This window comes from Mobula birostris, chromosome 20, assembly GCF_030028105.1.
Source record: "Mobula birostris isolate sMobBir1 chromosome 20, sMobBir1.hap1, whole genome shotgun sequence".
Classification (NCBI taxonomy): domain Eukaryota; kingdom Metazoa; phylum Chordata; class Chondrichthyes; order Myliobatiformes; family Myliobatidae; genus Mobula; species Mobula birostris.
Window position 1 is genome coordinate 5424865 of NC_092389.1, and position 19833 is coordinate 5444697.

The following is a 19833-nucleotide window of genomic DNA, read 5'->3' on the forward strand; positions in this document are numbered from 1 at the left end:
GATGAGGAATCCATGTTAGAATCTTCTCCATAAACACAACAGATGCTGGAGATCCAGGGTAACACACACAAAATGCAGGAGGAACTCAGCAGGTTAGGCAACATCCGCAAAGAATCCTGACGAAAAGTCTCGGCCCAGAATATTGACTCTTTATTCCTCTCGATCAATGCTGCCTGACCTGCTGAGTTCCTGCAGCATTTTGTGTGCGTTACTTAGAATCTTCTCCATTAGTGTAATGGTGCTGAAGTATACTCAGGAACAAAGTTTGTGGAGTAACGCCCAGACTTGCAAACCACTACTAGCCCAGTAGGTTTCCAAGTAACCACAACACTAGTGACTGAGCAGACTGATATAACCTACAGGGACATAAGAGACTGCAGATGCTGGAATCTAAAGCAAAAATCTGCTGGAAGATGTGTGCTGAGAAACAGCAAACTGTATGATTAATGGAGTACACTGTGGAACAGAGAAAGACACATGGACCATTGCATTTCCTGGCAAATATGTGCTTAAAGACTCAGGATAATAAAAGGAATTAGCTGACATGAAGCAGAGCAGATGAAAGTTATGGTGCTATTCTATCTCATTGGTCAAAAGGGAAGATTTCTACTCGACCATAAAGCCATCAGACGAAAATGCAGAGGTGCAAGAGACTGCAGACATTGGAATCTGGAGTGAGAAGAAAACAAACTGCCGTTGAAATTCATTGGGTCAGGCAGTATTTGTGGAGGGAAATGAATGGTTGAATTTTTTAGTTGAGATTCTTCATCTGCACTGTGGAACCTTCATTTGACCTACTAAGTCACTCCAACAGATTGTTTTGTAACAGGGCCCTTAGCACTGTTAATGATCCCTCCCATTCATCACAATCTCCTTGACCCCACCTCCCTTGCAAGTACAGTAGCATTAGGACAAGGACTTTTAGGGTGGGGAGCAGCTTCTTTCTCCAGGCTGTGAAATTACTGAAATCCCTGCCACTAGTCAAGTCTTATCACTGATGAAGTGCCAGTAGCATTATACTGTTTATTTTATTATCTTGTGTTGTAAATGCACCTTATGCTAAATGTCAATCGTCTGGAATATATTTTATTATTTGTTAATTTACTTGTGGTAATATTTATTTATTTTATTATTTATTGAGAGATACAGTGCGGAACAGGCCCTTTCAGCCTGACGAGCTACATCACCTGTTCAGCACTAGCCTAATCACAGAACAATTTACAATCACCAATTAACCTACTAACTGAAACATCTTTGGACTGTGGGAGAAAAAATACTTTACTTTATGTGTTGTGTATGAGTTATATGTACTGAGCTGTACACCTTGGTCCGGAGGAACATTGCTTTGTTTCGTGGTATATATGTATACATTTGAATAACAACAAACTTTACCTTGAACTTTCTTCTTACCTTCAAGTGAAATGCTGGACAGTGAGGACAATGTAATGAATGGATCTATTTCTTTTAGAGAAATGACCCACCCTCCCTTAGCACTACATATTGATCTGTTGTCTGCGCATGCGCATTGCTCCCTCTCTTTGCAATGTGAATACACCAGTTAAAGCCATCTCCCATGTGCGTGCTTTTATTTAATTGATATGTAGTTGTGCACAGACATAACAAATTGGCAACGAGTATGAACCTGAATGTCAGAAAATATCACCAACTGCACTGAGAGTTACGGAACGAAATAGCGAGAGTTAAACAGCACGAAAAACCCATCATGGACACTAACAAACACGTGAGTACAGTGCATAGTAACAGTAAAAGATGCGTTGAATTTAAAGTGAAAATAATGTGGCAATGGCTTCAGTTGAGAAAGTTGATGAATTTGATAGCGCTAATGAAGGCTGGGAGTTGTATATCAAGAGGGTGGAATTGTGTAATACGAACAATGTGGAGGAGTAAAAGAAAGCCCCTATACTTCTTAGCTTAATGGGCCCAAGAACGTACGGTCTCTTATGCAACTTAGTAACCCCTGAAAAGACAGCAAGCAAGACGTTTGATGAAATTGATACCATTTTACAAAATCACTTGAGCCCTAAATCACTGGCTGTAGCTGAGAGATTTAGATTTTACAAAAGGAACCTGTCAAAAGATGAAAGCACCTGTGAATACATTGCAGAACTGGGCAAACTTTCCCAGTACTGTGACTTTAGAGATGGACTTTCTGATGCATGAGATACTTTATTGATCCCAAAGGAAATTACACATGAATTACGCACAAATATAAATATCAGAAGAGAAGGAAGAAAGAATAAAAAAATAAGTTCCTTCAAACAGTCTAACAGGAGGGAGGTCATCATTTCCCCAGTTATAGGTTATCTCATGATAGAGCCTAATGGCCTAGGGTACGAGTGACCTTATATAATGCTCTTGGAAACAGCACAGTTGTCTTACCCTCTGTTCAGCCAAGGTGGCATGCAGAGGGTGAGGAACATTGTCCAGGATTGCCAAGATTTTTGTAGGGTCCTTTGTTCTACCAAAGCCTCCAGTGTGCCCAGTTTGATTCTTATAACAGAGCCAGCCTTTCTAATCAGTTTATCGAGCCTGTTGGCATCACCCGTGTTGATACCATTGTCCCAGCACACTACTGCATAGAAGACTGTACTGGCGACAACAGACTGGTAGAACAGATGTGCAGGAGAGGCCTGCATACTCCAAAGGACCTCAGTCTCCTCAGGAAGTAGAGGTGACTCTGGCCCTTCTTGTACACAGCCTCTGTGTCGGTGCTCCACTGTCATCCAGGTGCACCCCCAGGTACTTGTAGGTCCCCATCACATCCACACTCTCACCATCACCAGTACCAGGGAACTGTGCAGGATTAGTCTTCCCAAAGTCCATCACCATCTCCTTTGTCTTACTGATGATCAGCTGCAGATGATTCAGCTTGCACTATTTGACAAAGTCCTCCACCAGGGCCCTGTATTCATCCTCCTGTCCTCCCTTTATACATCCAACTATTGCTGAGTCATCAGAGAATTTCTGCAGATGACATGACGCAGTGTTGTATCTAAAGTTCGAGGTAAACAATATAAGCAGGAAGGGGGCCAATAAAGTCCCCTGTGGGACCCTGGTGCTGCTTGTGTGACACACAGTTCTGAGCTGCACAAACAGTGGTCTGCCAGTCAGGTAGTCCATTATCCAGGGCACAATAGAAGTGCCAACCTGCACTGAATGGAGCTCCCCCCCACCACCCCCCAGCAATGAGGGCTTGAGGGCTGTATGGTATTGAAGGCACTTGAGAAATCATGATCCTCACAGTGCTGGCCTGCTTATCCAAATGGGAGTAGGCTCTGTTCAGCAGGTAAATGACAGCATTGTTGATTCCAATGTGCTTTCCGTAGGCAAACTGCAGGGGGTCGAGGGCTGATCTAACCAGGGGTCGGAGGTGAGGCAGCACTAGCCTCTGTAGATTCTTCATGATGTGTGAGGTCAGGGCCACTGGACGGTAGTCATTCAAGACTTTTGGTGGGCTGTTCTTGGGTACTGGGACACACATGATGTTTTCCACAGTCAGGACCCTTTCCAGGCTGAGACTCAGATTGAAAATGCGCTGGAGAACTCCACACAGCTGCTCAGCACACTGGGTTCACACCTTCCAGTCCCAATGCTTTGCTGTGTCTGAGTTTCCCAGAGCTCTTCTCACCTGCTCAGTAGTGAAGGTGAGTCTATGATGACTGGGGAGATGGTGGAAGGTAGGGACTGGGGGAGGTGAAGATCAGGATGATAGCAGTTGATATGTGGAGATGTGGATGGCAGGTGCAAGGCAAGGAGGGGATATAGATAGCGGTAGCCTGTGTTGTTCATCCATGTGTTGAACTGGAGGGGGGAGAAGGAAGGAATGGAGGCGTTAGTGCTGAGGGATCATTGGGTGCCTCGGCACCGAGGTTGGTGTGCTGAGGGGGATGTAAACAGGAGGACAATTGTCAAACCTATTGAAGAATCGGTTCAACTCATTAGCCCATTCACGGATGCATTCCGAGGCTCTACAGCTAGGCTGATTGAAGCCAGTGATGTTCTACATGCCTCTCCACACCTCCCATGTGCTACTCTGCCCAAGCTTGTACTCCAGCTCTCCCCTGTATTCCTCTTTAGCCACCTTGATCTTCTCCTTTAGCTCCCTCTGCACATGTTCCAATTCCTCCCTGTCTCCTGATCTAAAGAAAGGCTCTCTTTTTGTGGTTGAGAAGAGCCTTTAGATCATTGGTGATGCATGGTTTGTTGTCAGGGAAGCAGTGAACGGTCCTTGATGGTATTACAGTGGCCATACAGAAAGTGATGTAGTCAGTGATGCAATTAGTAAGTCTGTTAATGTTCTCCCCAAATAGTTCACAAAGCACATTCCAGTCAGTAACCTCAAAGCAGCCCTTCAAGGCCTCGATGGCTTTGAAGAAATGGAGACGATTTCTTTACTCTCTTAGCAGTAGCTAGCTGTTGCTGTACTTTGGGCTTATACAAGAGCATGAGGTGAACCAGGCTGTGATCTGATCTTCTAAGTTGGGGGGGCGGGGGTGGGAGAACTGTGGAGCTGATGCATCTTTAACATCTGCATATTTTCTCTTGTATGACGCTTGACAAGCTGATCGAAGGTGTGTCGGGTTGTCAAGAGAGAACGTGGTTGAAGTCTCACGATACTGCAATGAACACATTGGGGTGTTGAGTCTGGAGTCTCACGATGGTAGTGTGTATGATGTCACATGCAGCATCAAGAAGGCAGAATGAAGACAATGAGCAATATGGTGAACTCACGTGGTAGATAAAATGGACGCAAACTCACAGCAAGTAGTTCAATGTCCAGACTGCAGGTTTGTTCTTTCACAGAACTGTGACCAGGATTACACCACCTGCTGTTCACAAGCACAGCGAGCCCACCTCCCTTCCTTTTACTGCACTGTAGATTAACTCTATCTCCTCATATCATTGAAAACCCATTCACAGTCATGTTGGAATCCAGGATTTGCTCGTGTAGCCATGTCTCAGTGAAGCACATAACACTGCATTCCCGATATTCATTCTGTGTCCTCATGAGTACTGCTAGATCCTCCATTTTATTTGCCAGTGATCTTACGTTCCTCATAATGATAGACAGGAAATATGTTTTATATCTCCATCTCTTGTTGCACCACTTTTTAGCAGGTCAGGAGCCTTGGGATCTCCATTTTGGCTCATCCGGAATATCAAGCTTCTGCTGGGCAAACAAAGGCTGCTAGTAGCTGCTCCCTCGTATATACAATTTTGCCGTTAAGGGACAGGCTTATATATGACATGCATAATCAAAGCACTCAAAAGAGGCTACTATCCGAAAGAGACCTAACCTTAGAATGGGCATTGACCATTGCAATATCGTTAGAGACTGCAGCAAAGGATACAGCTGAACTACAGAAAAGGAGATTAGAATGTGTAATGCACAAAATGTCCCTGAATGGTACAAAAAGCCAAAAATGTTACCAATGTGGCAAACCCTCCCATGATGCAAATGACTGTTGGCTCAAAGAAAAAGTCTGCAGAAAGTGTCGCAGACAAGGTCACAGGGAGATAATATGCAAGGCAGACAAAAAACACAATTGAGTGAAAAGTCTCAAACACAAAACTAAGCAAATGCATAAAGTTGCTGACTGTAAAACAGAATCAGACAATGTAGAGTCTGATAAAGGTGAACTGTCACGCCTAGAACTGTATAGTATTACTGAAGCAGATCACAAAATCATCTGGATCACAATAGATGTATGTGGTGTAAAACTGAAAATGGAGCTGGATATAGGGTTAGCTTTGTCTGTAATTCCAGAGGTTGACTACAACAGACTGTTTTCTAAGGTACCTTTAGAAAAGACCCCAGTGATGCTAAGGAACTATACAGGTGAAAAAGTGTCTCCCAAAGGCAAACTGAAAGTAAATGTGACATCTGGAGGCCAAACACAACAGTTAGAGCTTTATTTATTGATAAGTGCAGGGCCAGCGCTTTTTGGATGTGAATGTTTGAGAAAAATCTCACTAGACTGGCACTCAATCAAAGCTCTCAGTGTGAGATCAACAGGCAATGGACGCCCAGATGGTAGCACTAACCAGAGACTGGTACAGCTGCTTAATGCTAATGTGAAAGTGTTTGAGAAGGGGATTGGTAAACTCAAAGGCATGAAGAGCAGAATTGAATTGAATGAAGCAGCAACACCAAGATTCCATTTAGCACTACCTCCTAAAGTGGAGGTTGAACAGCAGAACTTGGAGGGGTCTGGAATTCTCTCCAAGGTTGAGTGAAGTGATTGGGCCACATCTTTGTCCTGATAATCAAGAAAGGAAAGGCCGGAGCCTTTTGCATATGTGGGCATCAACCCAGTGCTGTGTACTGTGCAGTACCCCCTGCCATGAAAGGAAGACATTTTTGCATCTTTGGCAGGCGGGGAGAGGTTTTCAAAAATTGACTTGTCACAAGCCTATCTGCAAATGGAGATTGAAGAGTCAAGCAGGAAGTTCCTTACAATCAACACTCACAAGGGACTATTCCAGTATAATTGTCTTGTCTTTGGCATCACATCAGCTTCAGCAATTTGCCAAACAGCAATGGGCCAAGTGCTCCAGGAACACAATGTTACCTTGATGACATCATCGAGACTGGCAAAAAATGATGAAGAGTACCTCCAGAACCTTGTTTCAAGATCGCTGATGAGCGCAGAACTCAACTATGCACAGATCAACCGAGAGGCCCTTAGTCTAGTATGTGGAATAAAGAAGATCCACCACTACCGCTATGGACAAAAGTTTATGCTAGTGACAGATCACCAACTCCTTGTGTCTATTTTCAATCCCAGGAAGGGAATTCCAGTGATGACTGCTACCCGGTTACAACATTGGGCACTATTCCCAGGAGCCCACTCTTATGACATAGAGTTCAAGGATATCAAGCAACACAGCAGTGCTAATAGCTTGTTACGTCTTCCACTGCTGGCAACTGAAGAAGAAAAGTTTTCATCCAGCGACCCAGCAGAAGTGTTCCACATTGCATTGGTGAACCAATTGCCGGTAACAAATTCCGAAATAAAAGGGAAAACAAGGAATGACCCGACGTTGTCAAAAGTCTGTGAGATCACCATGCAAAGATGGCCAGCTTATGTTAACCCTATGTTTCCAGAGTTCTCAGTGAGATGACACCAACTGTCGGTATGTTAAAGAAAACTGATGTGTGGATCTTGTGTTGTGCTTCCCTCTAAACTGTGCACCAGAGTGGTGGAGACATCATGTGGACCAGATATTGGATGCTCAATCAAACAACACACGTGAGTCGATTGCATCCAACAAGACAGAGACAGTACAGTCACCCACCAGACTTATCTCTCAGTGATGATCATGTCACTGACAGCAACGTGACACGGGAAACCAAGAACATTGTCTTAGACAAGACACCTGCCAAACCTGATGCCACTCCACACGCCCAGAGGTGCTATCCTGAAAGAAACAGGGCGCTACCCAAAGACTGAATCTTTAGAACTGTGAAGTTAGTTATGGACTGTTATTGTGAAAGCATGCTTATTTGGAATACGGTTTAACGAAAGGGAAATTGAATGTTTTGTACAAACACAGTTTTACGTTGCATTAATCTAAAGGGGGAGGAAGTGTAGTGTATGGGTCTATTTCTTTTAGAGCAATGGCTGCACACCCAGCACGTCATATTGATCTGTTGTCTGTGTATGAGCTGTTGTCTATGCATGTATATTGTTCTCTCTCACTGCAATGTGAATACATCAGTTAAAGCTATCTCCCGTGTGCGCGGTTTTATTTGATTGTTGTACACAGACACAACAGTCAAGAGTCCATCTTATTGTACTAGGGAACCATTCAATAGTCTTATTTGAGCCTGCTGGTGTGTGCTTTCAGGCCTTTGTATCTTCTGCCCGATGGGAATGGGGAGAAGAAAGAATACCCAGGGTGGGTGGGGTCTTTGATTATGCTGACTGTTTTATTGAGGCATCGAGGAGTGTAGGCAGATTCTGCAGAGGAGAGGCTGGTTCCTCTGATGTTCTAAGGTTTGTCCACCACTCTGCAGTTTCTTGTGATCTCAGGCAGATCAATCACCATACCAAGCCACGATGCATCTGAAAAGGATACATTCTACGATGCATCGATAAAACTTGCTGAGGGTCAAAGGGGGCATGCCAAATTTCTTTAGCCTCCTGAGGAAGTAGAAGAGCCGGTGAGCTTTCTTGGATGTGGTGTCTTTGTGATTGGACCAGGACAGACCATTGGCGATATTCATTCCCAGGAACTTGAAACTCTCAACCATCGTGACCTCAGCACTACTGATGTAAACAGTAGAATGTACACTGCCCTCTTCCTGAAGTCAATGACCAGCTCTTTTGTTTTACTTACATTAATGGAATGGTTGTTGTCATGACACCATGTCACAAGGCTCTCTGTCTCCTTCCTGTACTCTGATTCACTATGGGGGTATCATACACAAACTTGTAGATGGAATTGGAGCATAATCTGGCCTCGCAGTTGCGAGTGTATATGGAGTGGACTAGGGGGTTGAGGACACAAGGTTTGAAAATAATCATGGCAGAGGTGTTGCTGCCTATAATTACTGGTTGTGGGCTGTCAGTCAGGAAGTCAAGGATCTCCTGTTGAGTTCCCCAGCATTTGCAGTCTCCTTTGTCTCCTGAAATCACTGATCTAGACAGAAAAAAAATTTACACTTTCGATCAAATGACCTTTAATTTGTTTTATTGGCAGATCATTATCCAGAAAAATTAACACTGATTTTCTCTCCATTGATTCTGCTTGACCTGCTGAACATTTCAAGTACATTCTGTCTTTATTTAAGATGTTCATTACTCTTGGTGCTTTGAATGTTTTTTCAGGAAAACAAAATGTATTTAAAAAAACACTGGCTTTGTTCATCTTAAAACAGAAAGATCACATACAGGTATTTCATCAGGCTGACTTTAAAATAAGGAGGCAAGCTCTTTATTCCTCATGAGTCTTGGAGAAGTATTACTATGTTTTGTATGTTGTAGTAAAGTCTAGCAGGACATCTACCACTATGAGCTGCAGCATGGATCTGTACAGGAACAATGAAGCCTATACTTATCATCGCATCACTTCTACACCAACCAAATATAAGCAAAACAGAAACCGTCGGAATTCCATACCTCCAGCTCAAACTCCTAAAGGCAAGCACATGTTGGCATACCTCCCAAGGCTTGTAATGGACACAGGCCGATATGGAACATTTTCTGTAAAGGTAGGCAAATCTACTTGCGATGTTGTTGCATTTCCAGTTTAATAGGAAGCAACATGTACTACTAAATAAACTAGTGCACATTATACTTATTTGAACTCTCTCATAAATTACTGAGTGTTTGTCAAATAAAGCTGTCAAGTTTGATATAAAGGTATTTTTCCTACTGTCCAATGTTCTGATGAGCAATGATGATGCAAGAATGAGATTGATAAGAAATGGATAGAGAGTAAAGTGGAATTGATGTCCGCATTCAACCAGCACAACACTAAACATGGCGCAGAATCAATAACATCATGGCCAATTCATGCACACATTTCGCGTGAGCAGAGAGTGGTGCACTACTTACTATAGCGCAAAGGAAACTTGTAAATTAAAAACGTATACGCAAGCAGTCAATGTCATTGTAGTGAAAATCTATAATTCTAATCCCTGTGAGTTGATGAAAACCTGGTATGATTCTTTAAAAGATGTAAAGATTTAACAGAATAGATACAAAGAAACATTTCCACATGTATGTAACAGCATAGCAAGCAGTCATGACTCAAAGAGTGGTCAGAATGTGGAATTCATATCACAGGGTGTGGCTAAGACCATTAGACCATAAGGCATAGGAGCAGAATTAGGTCATTCAGCCCATTGAGTCTGCTCTGCCATTCCATCATGGCTGATTTATTTTTCCGCTCATCCCCATTCTCCTGCCTCTTCCCATAACCCTTGACATCCTTAATAATTGAGAACCTATCACACTCCGCTTTAAATATACCTTACGACTTGGCTTCCATAGCCATCTGTGGCCATGAATTCTACAGATTTCCCACCCTCTGGCTAAAAAAACTCCTCCTCATCTCTGTTCTAAAGGGACATCCTTCTATTCTAAAGCTGTGCACTCTGGTTCTAGACTCCCCCACTACTGGAAATATCCTCTCCATGTCCACTTTATCTGGGACTTTCAATATTAAGCAGGTTTCAATGAAATTTCCCCTCCTCCCCATTCTTCTAAACTCCAGCAAATCCAGGCCCAGTTAAAGTGAATGGCATAGATGTAGTCACAGAAAGGAAGAGGAAGTATATGACAGGGAGAACAATAGAGCGTAATGGTGATAAAATTAGCCAGAGATGAAACAAGGTGAAACAAAGCATTAGTCTGCATTAATGTAGAGAACTGGAAATTGGTCTGTGTTAGCACGCATGTCTCCATCAGTCAGGGTGCTAAGTTTGGGAGATAGGACATTATGTTGCAGTTGTACAAGTCGCTGATTCCTATAACTCTGTTATAGGAAAGAGGATGCTGAACTGGAAAGAGTGCAGAGAAGGTGCAGGTGGGGTGATGGGGATATTGCCAAAACTAGAGGGCCTTTGTTATAGGGAGAGGTTGGCCAGGCAAGAACTTTAATTCCTTGGAGCATATGAGAACAAGGGGTGACCTTATAGAAACACTGACAATTATGAGAGGAATAGATAAGGTGGATGGTAACTGTCTTTTCACCAGGACAGGGGAGTTGAAAACTCATAAACATAGATTTAGGGTAAAAGTGACCTGAGGGACAACATTTTTATGCAGAGTGTGGTAAGTATATAGAACGAGCTGCCAGAGGAAGTAGTTGAGGCAGGTACAATGGTACCATTTAAGAAGCGCTTGGATAGGTGGAGGGATGGAGGAATATGGGCTGAGTAAGAAACATTAGAAATGTAAGAAATAGGAGCAGGAGTAGGTCATCTGGCCCATCGAGCCGCTCTGCCATTCAATAAGATCATGACTGATCTGTCCGTGGGCTCATCTCCACCTACCTGCCTTTTCCCCATAACACTTAATTCCCCTACTATGCAAAAATGAATCTAACTGCCTTAAATGTACAACTAGATAACCTCTACTATTTTTCTAAATAGAGAATTCCACAGTTTCACTACTCTCTAGGAAAAGAACAGGAAATTAGGACTAGGACAATGGTCGGTATAGACCCATTGGACTGAAGAACCTTCATCTGTGCTGTACTTCTCTTTGACTCTTAATACCGCATGGACTGGAGGGACAAATGACCCAATTCTCTGCCATACGTTTAGTGTAACCCTGTCCCACACTGCACCCAAACTTAATAAAATTGTAAATAGAACTCCTGATTTTTATTGTTGCCCATTTTGCTGTACCTTCAGCATCCCGAATCACCCCCCAAATCACTTCATAGTTTAGAAATTTAGTTCAAAGTTTGAAGTAAATTTATTATCATAGTACATACACATCACTATATGCTACTCTGAGATTTATTTTCTTGCGGGCATTCACAGTAGATAGAAAGAAATACAATAGACTCAACGGAAAACCACACAAACAGATGGACAAGCAACCAATATGCAAAAGAAGACAAACTGCGCAAATACAGTGAAAGACAAGTAACAATAATAATAGTAATAATAACTAATAAATAATAAATAATATTGAGAACATGAGTTGCAATGTCCTTGAAAGTTAGTCCATAATTTGTGGAATTAGTTCAGTGTCAAGATGAATGAAATTATCCACGATGGCAGAGGTGCCTGATTTTTGAAGGGTAATAGCTGTTCCTGAACCTAATGGTGTGGGACCTAAGGCTCCTGTACCTCCTTCCTGATGGCAACAGTAAGAAGAGATCATTGCCTGGATGGTGGGGGTCCTTGATGATGGATGCTGCTTTTCTATGACAGCACTCCTTGTAGATGTGCTCGGTGTCAGGGAGGTTTTTTCCTGTGATGGACTAGGCTGTATCCATTACTTCTTGTAGGCTTTTCTATTCATGGGCATTGGTGTTTTCATACAAGGCCATACCATACCATAATTTATCTCTAAATTTTCAAATTTGGAATGGCGAACAATTTTTAAGACAAAATTACAAATGTTTCAATCATTTCTGTCTTGCAGTCAGAAACCAAGTTGTTACCCACATTTGAGGAAGTGCCACAGTCTCCACAAAGTGGCGAATCACCAGCATCTGGGAGTTCCAGTGTCATTTCAATCTTGGGCTGCAAGGATTGTGAAGCACACACAACCAGCAATACTTCAGCACTCCTGCACTGTTCCAGTCCAGATATAAACTGGCAGCTACCTGCACCCAACTCAACAGTAAAGCCCAGGTTAAGTGCGGCCACTGATGTGGATGAATGCTCGAGATGCCATCATATATTACCCAGAAAGGCAATTTTGCACGATATAAACACCAAGTGGTCCCCACCGAATGCTGCCAGCCTACCCAACCTCCCGAACTACAGCCGCAATGTACGACCTACAAGAAATATCTTATCTGTTCCCACATCTCCAAAGCAGCGGTGTAAACTGATAGACGACACCCAGCAACTCTTCAAAATTGCAAGTCAACAGAAGCGACAGCGTTATGTAATGAAAGACGGCAAATGCCAGGTGAATCTTGGTTACATCAAGGAAAAACAAAGATTCCTGTTTGACATTTTCACAACAATAGTGGACCTGAAGTATCGATGGTTTCTCTTTGTCTTCATGATGTGCTACCTTGTGACTTGGGTCAGCTTTGGATTTTTCTACTTCTTGGATGCTTACTTTAGAGATGACATCAACCATGTGGGGGATGTTGACTGGAAACCTTGCTTAAATAATGTAGATGGCTTCATCTCTGCCTTACTGTTATCTATTGAAAGTCAAAGGACAATTGGTTATGGCTCCCGCATGGTGACGTCAAATTGCACAGAAGGGGTCATTTTACTCATAGCTCAATGCATTGTTGGTTCCATGATTGATGCCATGATGGTGGGCTGTGTGTTTGTGAAGATCTCACGGCCTAAGAAGCGAGCTGAGACTCTGAAGTTCAGCAAGTATGCCGTGGTATCACCCAGGGATGAGTCCCTTTGCCTGATGTTTAGAGTTGGTGACCTAAGAGATAGTCACATGGTTGACGCAAAGCTAAGAGCCAAGCTCATCAAATCTAGGCAAACGAAAGAAGGTGAATTCATACCTCTCGAGCAGACAGAGATTAACCTTGGTTACGACACAGGGAAAGACCGACTCTTCCTGGTAGAACCACAGACCATAAGCCATGTTATTAATGACACCAGTCCTTTCTGGAAAATGTCTGCTGACTCCTTGAAGAGAGAACAGTTTGAAATTATTGTAATTCTGGAAGGCATTGTTGAATCTACAGGTTAGTTACCTTCTATCCCTTGACTGTTTCATGGAACAGAACATGAAGCATATTTGTGTCTAAATTCTTTGGATTTTATATAGCAATATAAACTCTGGTTAAACCACACTTGGAATATTGTATTTAGTTCTGATCACCTTATTATAGGAAGGATGTAGAGGCTTTAGAGAGGGTTCAGAGGAGATTTACCAGACGCTGCTTGGGTTAGAGAGCGTATCTAATGAAGATAGATAGTGCAAGCTAAGGCTTTTCTCCTTCGAGCAAAGAAAAAAAAAATGAGGTGATTTGATAGAGGTGTGCAAGGTAAAAAGAGGCATAGGTTGAGTGAACAGCCAGAGACTTTTTCCCAGGTGGAAATAGCTAATATGAGAGATCATAATTTAAGGTGATTGGAGGAAACTATAGGGTGGATGTCAGAGGTAAGCTTTTTACACAGAAAGTGGTAGGTGCATGAATGTGTTGCCAGGTGTGGTGGTAGAGGCAGACACATTAGAGACATTTAAGGGACTCTTAGATAGGCACATGGATGATAGAAAAATACAGAGCTATGTGGGAGGGAATGGTTAGGTTGATCTTAAAGTTAAAAGCTCGGCACAGCAGCATGGGCCGAAAGCCCTGTGCTGTGCTGAAGCGTTCTATGTTCTAATATGAATTGGTCATATGTGCATTTGAGCAGCTTCAAACATATTGACTCACCTGGAGCCCATTTTATGAATCAATAAGGTCAGAAGTGATCTTTTACCTCACCTCCACTTATCTTATCTCCCGCAAAAAACCCTAAATATTTTACTATCTAAAGTTCTCAGGAGGATGTTGCTGGGACTTGAGGACCTGATTTATAGTGCAAGGTTAAACTTTATTCCCTGGAGCGTAGGAGAATACAGGGAGATGTTATCGAGGTATACAAAATTGTGAGGGGGTATGGGGGTAAATACAAGCATACAGGCTGGGTGAGTCTAGAACCAGAGGCCATAGGTTTTGGGTGAAAGGCAAAATATTTAAAAGGAACCTGAGGGAGAACTCTTCGCTCATAAGATGTTGTGAGTGTGGAATGAACTGCCAGTGGAATTGCAATGCTTAAGCGAAGTTTGGAAAGGTTCATGGATGAGTGGGGTATGGAAGGTCAGGACCCAGGTGTGGGGAGATGAGACTAGGCAGAAAAACAGGTTGGCATGGATTAGATGGGCAGAAGGGCCTGTATCTGTGCTATAGTGTTCTTTAATTGATTCTGCATTGCCAATTTTACACCACTGTGTTCTCAAATTTTAAACACAAAAGAATCTGCAGACACTGGAAATCCAGAGTAACACATATGAAATGCTGAAGGAACTCAGCAGGTCAGGCTGCATCTATGGAGAGGAATAAAGAGATGACATTTTGTGCCAAGACCCTTGTCCATATCCTGATGAAGAGTCTCAGCCTGAAATGTCATCCCTTTATTCCTCTCCACAGATGCTGCCTGACCTGCTGAGTTCTTCCCAGCATTTTGTGTGTGTTATCAAATTTGCCTCCTGTGTTTTTTTTCCAATGAGAGGATAGAGAAGAACTATTGCTAAATCAAAAATAAAAGAGTAAAGAAATACAATTTCCTGGCCTCTTCCACTGCCAGGATGAGGCTAAATGCAAAATAGGGGAAGAGCACTTCACATTACTCCTGTGCTATCTACAACCCGCTGCCCCTCTGTACCTTTTCCCTCTCTTCTGATCTACCCTGTTCCTTATACACACACACACACACACACACACACACACACGCACACACACACACACACACAGCAGCCGCCCCTCATCTTCCTTCTCCTCCTCCACCCAATACATCTCTGTATCTCCCATAGACTCATCTCACTGTGTCTCCTCCCTATTGTTCCTCTCTGCCCACTCCATCTCCTTTATTTCATGCCAGGCTCTACATGCCGTTCTTATCAGATTCCATTTTTGCAGCCCTTTGATGCCTCTCCCAATCACCTGCTAACATCTGCCAAAATTTCTACTCTGCCCCCCTCCATCTGCCTGTCACCTCTCTCCACCTGGATCCACCTATCGCTTGCCATCTCTTGTTCCATCTATTCCCTCATTCCCTCATTTCTGTACTCACTAACAACCCCACCGCCACCTTCATCTTTTAGTGCAGATGAAAGAAAGAGGCATCATGTAGCTTAGCGGTTGGCAGAGTGCTTTACAGCATGCCAGCTGTAAGAATGGAATTCAATTCTCCTTGCTACCTTTAAGGAGCATGCACATTCTCCCCTTAACTCCATGGGTTTTCTCTGGGTGCTCTGGTTTCCTCCCACATTACAAAGACACAGTAAGTTGTGGGAATGCTATGTTGGTGCTAGAAGCATGGCGACACCTGTAGGCTGCCCCCAGCACAATCCTTGTTGACTTGATTTGACACAAACGATGCATTTCACTGTATGTTTTAATGTATGTGTGACAATTAAAGCCAATCTTTGCAATGAGTGTGCTGTAATGTGGTGATACACTGAGAAAGATCACCCTCTCTTTTATGAAAATTAGGAGAATTCTCCCATTTCCTTTACTGCCTCCTAATCTACCATTCTCGGTATTGAACTGATATATCCAGTGTTTCCAGTCTTTTGGGATATAAAATTCCATAGATTCACAACATTTTGAAAGTTCTTTACATTTAGATCCCAGATAACTGACATCTCACCCCGAGATAATGAACTCTTGTTTCCTAAACTTTCAAGCCAGAGAAAGCAACTCTCAATATCTCACACATCAAGTCTTTTAAGAGTCTTTACTTACTTCAACAAGATCAACTCTTGTTCCTCTGAACTCCAGAAATGAGATGCTAATTCTACTCAATTGCTCTTCATACTACAACTTCTCTCATCACACAAATCATCATACAAATGCCTTATAGTCAATCTGGTAAAACTTTGACACATTATAAGGCAAGGTAAACTGGTGACAGCTACAACTGTACCCCAGATGAGACCATAAGACAAAGGAGAAGAATAAGACATTAATAGGTCATATTTAAAACCCATTTTAAGATCAAACCATTTAAAAAGCTATTATTTACCCATGATTAGCACTGCAATAGTAGTATTCTGGTATGCTGCAGTCTTTTTAAGATACAGAAAGCTAATTTTCCCATATCTTTCAAAAAAAAGTATCATTAGTCAGATTATATCACAAATTATGTCATTACTATTTTAAATAAATAGTGGAGTTATTTCAGTGCATACCTTGATATTACCCATCAAGTCTGCTCCACCATTCGATCATGACTGATTTTCGCCCTTAACCCCAATCTCCTGCCTTCTCCCCATAACCTTTGATGTGTTTACTAATCAAAAACCAATTAACCTCAACTTTAAATATATCCACTGACTTGGCTGCCACTTCACCACCCTCTAGATAAAGAAATTCCTCCTCATCTCTATTTTAAATGTATGTCCTTCTATTCTGAGAATGTGCTCACTGGTCCTAGACTCCCCCAATGTAGGAAACACCCTCTCCATGTGCACTCTATCACATCCTTTCAATATTTAATAGATTTCAAGGAGATCCTCTCTCATTTTTCTAAATTCCAGTGAGTACAGATCCAGAGCCACCAATCACTCCTAACATGTTAACCCTTTCATTCTTAGGATCATCCCCATAAACATCCTTTGGACCCTCTCCAATGCCAGCACGTCCTCTCTTAGATATAATGCCCCAGAACTACTCACAATACTCAAAATGTGGTTTGACCAATGCCTTATAAAGCCTCAACATTACATCTTTGCTTTTAAATTCTAGTCCTCTCGAAATGAATGCTAACACTGCATGAGGAATCATCTACAGTAGCTCCTAAATAGTTAAACTATGTACTGTATCCTGACTCCAGTCCTCTTGCATTACTTAACAGCCAAGCCAATTAAAATTTCGCGTACTAGAGGTGTACAAGATAATAAGAGGAATAGATAGAGTGGACAGCCAGCGCCTCTTCTCCAGGGCACCACTGCTCAATACAAGAGGACATGGCTTTAAGGTAAGGGGTGGGAAGTTCAAGGGGGATATTAGAGGAAGGTTTTTTACTCAGAGAGTGGTGCGTGGAATGCACTGCCTGAGTCAGTGGTGGAGGCAGATACACTAGTGAAATTTAAGAGACTACTAGACAGGTATATGGAGGAATTTAAGGTGGGGGCTTATATGGGAGGCAGGGTTTGAGGGTCGGCACAACATTGTGGGCCGAAGGGCCTGTACTGTGCTGTACTATTCTATGTCTATGCAAATGAAGACATTAAGTGGACCTTTAGTAGAGGATAGACTACAACATTGAACGATAGAGTTTGCTCAAGGGAGCTCAAACACCTACTCTTGCTTAAATGTTCTTATGTCCTAATCACATGGTGCTGTCTGCATGATAAACAAGGCTAATACCTCAATTGATGGGATGGCTTTGTATTTTGCAGCCCTTGTGTTTAATTTGTTTTTCTTGTGATTACTGCTAATATGATGTACGTGCCCATGATGCTGCTGCAAGTAAGTTTTTCATAACATAATAAAGTCAACTTTGACTTTGACTCTTTACAGGAATGACTTGTCAGGCTAGGACATCCTACAAAGAAGATGAGATTCTTTGGGGTCACCGTTTTGAGTCTTGCATCTCCTTGGAGAAAGGTGCATTCCGAGTTGACTATAACAAATTTGACAAGACATTTGAAATCCAGATGCCATCATGCAGTGCAAAGGATATACAGGAAACAAAAGAAACAGAGACAAATTACCTATCCTCAATCAATCTATACTGGGATCATATAAATCACTCCTGTGCCAAAGAGCAGGGCCACAACTTCACTGGGAATCACAACATTGCAGAAGAAAGAAACATGAAAGTCTTGGAGAATTAATAAAAAATGGAATAACTTGTGTACAACAAAAATCACATTTTGAACTCAAGGGACAAAAATAAAAAGGTCAACAATGCTTAAAACACTCTGAGGCAAAAGTAACTGACGTGTACATTTGAAAGAAATGGATAAGACAAATTTATAGAGCTACTGTAAATGAAATCTATTAAATATTTCAAGTTTCTATTTTGCAAAGGTTAGTATAATCTGAAAAAATATAATGATTCATGGTTAAAGATCAATATTATGTTGGGTAGATAGCTTGATGTTTCATGAGTAACCTTCATTTTATAAGAATTTTCCTTCAGCAGACTCAGTTGTAGAGAATGGTTGAAATATTTGCAAACGTTGTCCCATGGGTCAAATGACCAACAAATTTACAGAACGGAAGTTGTTTACCTTTCTTCATTCCTTGTTTTCTTACATTTCAGTTTGACATCCCTGAATGAAGTCCCTACATTTTCCCTTCCCTAGAGGATGTTTCGTGCAATCTACCATAGCTTTCAAGAGTTGACTTGATCAAGTACTAAACTCTGTCTTATTTTAGTTATTATGGTTCATAATGAACAAGGGGTTATTTGCAATGCAGTTAGGTTACTGGAGCAGCAGTGAAAATTCTGCATTATTGATCTAAGGATATGAGCTTGAATCTTATCACAATAGCAAGGCTATTTAAGTTTAAGAAATTGGATCTAGCTGGATTTTTTTTTAGAAAAGCTAGTCTGAGTAATAATAACTGTGCAGCTTTTGGAAGTTTCATTTTAAATCAACTGAAACCACCAATGACCTGCAGTGGAGGAAATTACAATCCTGTGCCAGACTGCAAAACCATAAATATAGCTTCCTTGACAATTCAGCAACAATAAATGCCCGCCTTGTCAGAAATGTCTGCATCCTGTGAGCAAAGGAAGCAAAATGAAAACTGGAGAATATATTATATTAAAGGGCAGCATGGCACTGTAGTGGTTAGCCCATCACTTTATAACATCACCGATCATCAACTTGGGTTCAATTCCCACTTGCTACCTGTAAATTGTTTGAGTGTTCGACCCCGTGACCTTGAAGGTTTCCTCGGGGAGCTCCAGTTTCCTCCAACATTCCATAGACATACAGTTAGGATTAGTAAGTTGTGGGCATGCTATATTGGCACCAGAAGCATGGCAACCCTTGTCCCCAGCACAATACTTACTGATTTGATCTGATGCAAATGGCAAATTTCACTACATGTTTTGATGTACAGTACGTGTGACAAATAAAGCTAATTTTAATCTTTATAAAACTCATATTAGCTTCAAAATTTGTGAGGTTCCTGGGCTGAATTGTAAAATTGACTTTCCAAATGGGGTGGAAGGATGAGACAGAAGCAGGTTTAAGGGACCCTGCATATTCTACTGCTATGGACTTCTTTTCTACCCTCAGTTTGAAGTAATTGGGATATTATTGTCACATGTACTGAGGTGCAGTGAAAACCTTTGTTTGCATTCCATCTGAATAGATCATTCCATTCACAAGTACATTGAGGTAATATAAAAGGAAAAACAATAACATAATACAGAATATAATACTGTATTACAGTTACAGTTTAGTC

General features: G+C 41.9%; 1 protein-coding gene across 1 annotated transcript; it reads left to right on the plus strand.

Annotated features, from left to right (window-relative positions):
* The first annotated feature begins 6561 nt into the window (after nucleotides 1–6561).
* LOC140185508 (G protein-activated inward rectifier potassium channel 3-like) lies at nucleotides 6562–18245 on the plus strand. Its single transcript, XM_072238839.1, has 3 exons — nucleotides 6562–6714; nucleotides 12531–13380; nucleotides 17929–18245. Exons 1-3 carry the CDS (start codon nucleotides 6562–6564, stop codon nucleotides 18243–18245), a joined length of 1320 nt encoding a protein of 439 aa, XP_072094940.1.
* Nucleotides 18246–19833: the final 1588 nt, after the last annotated feature.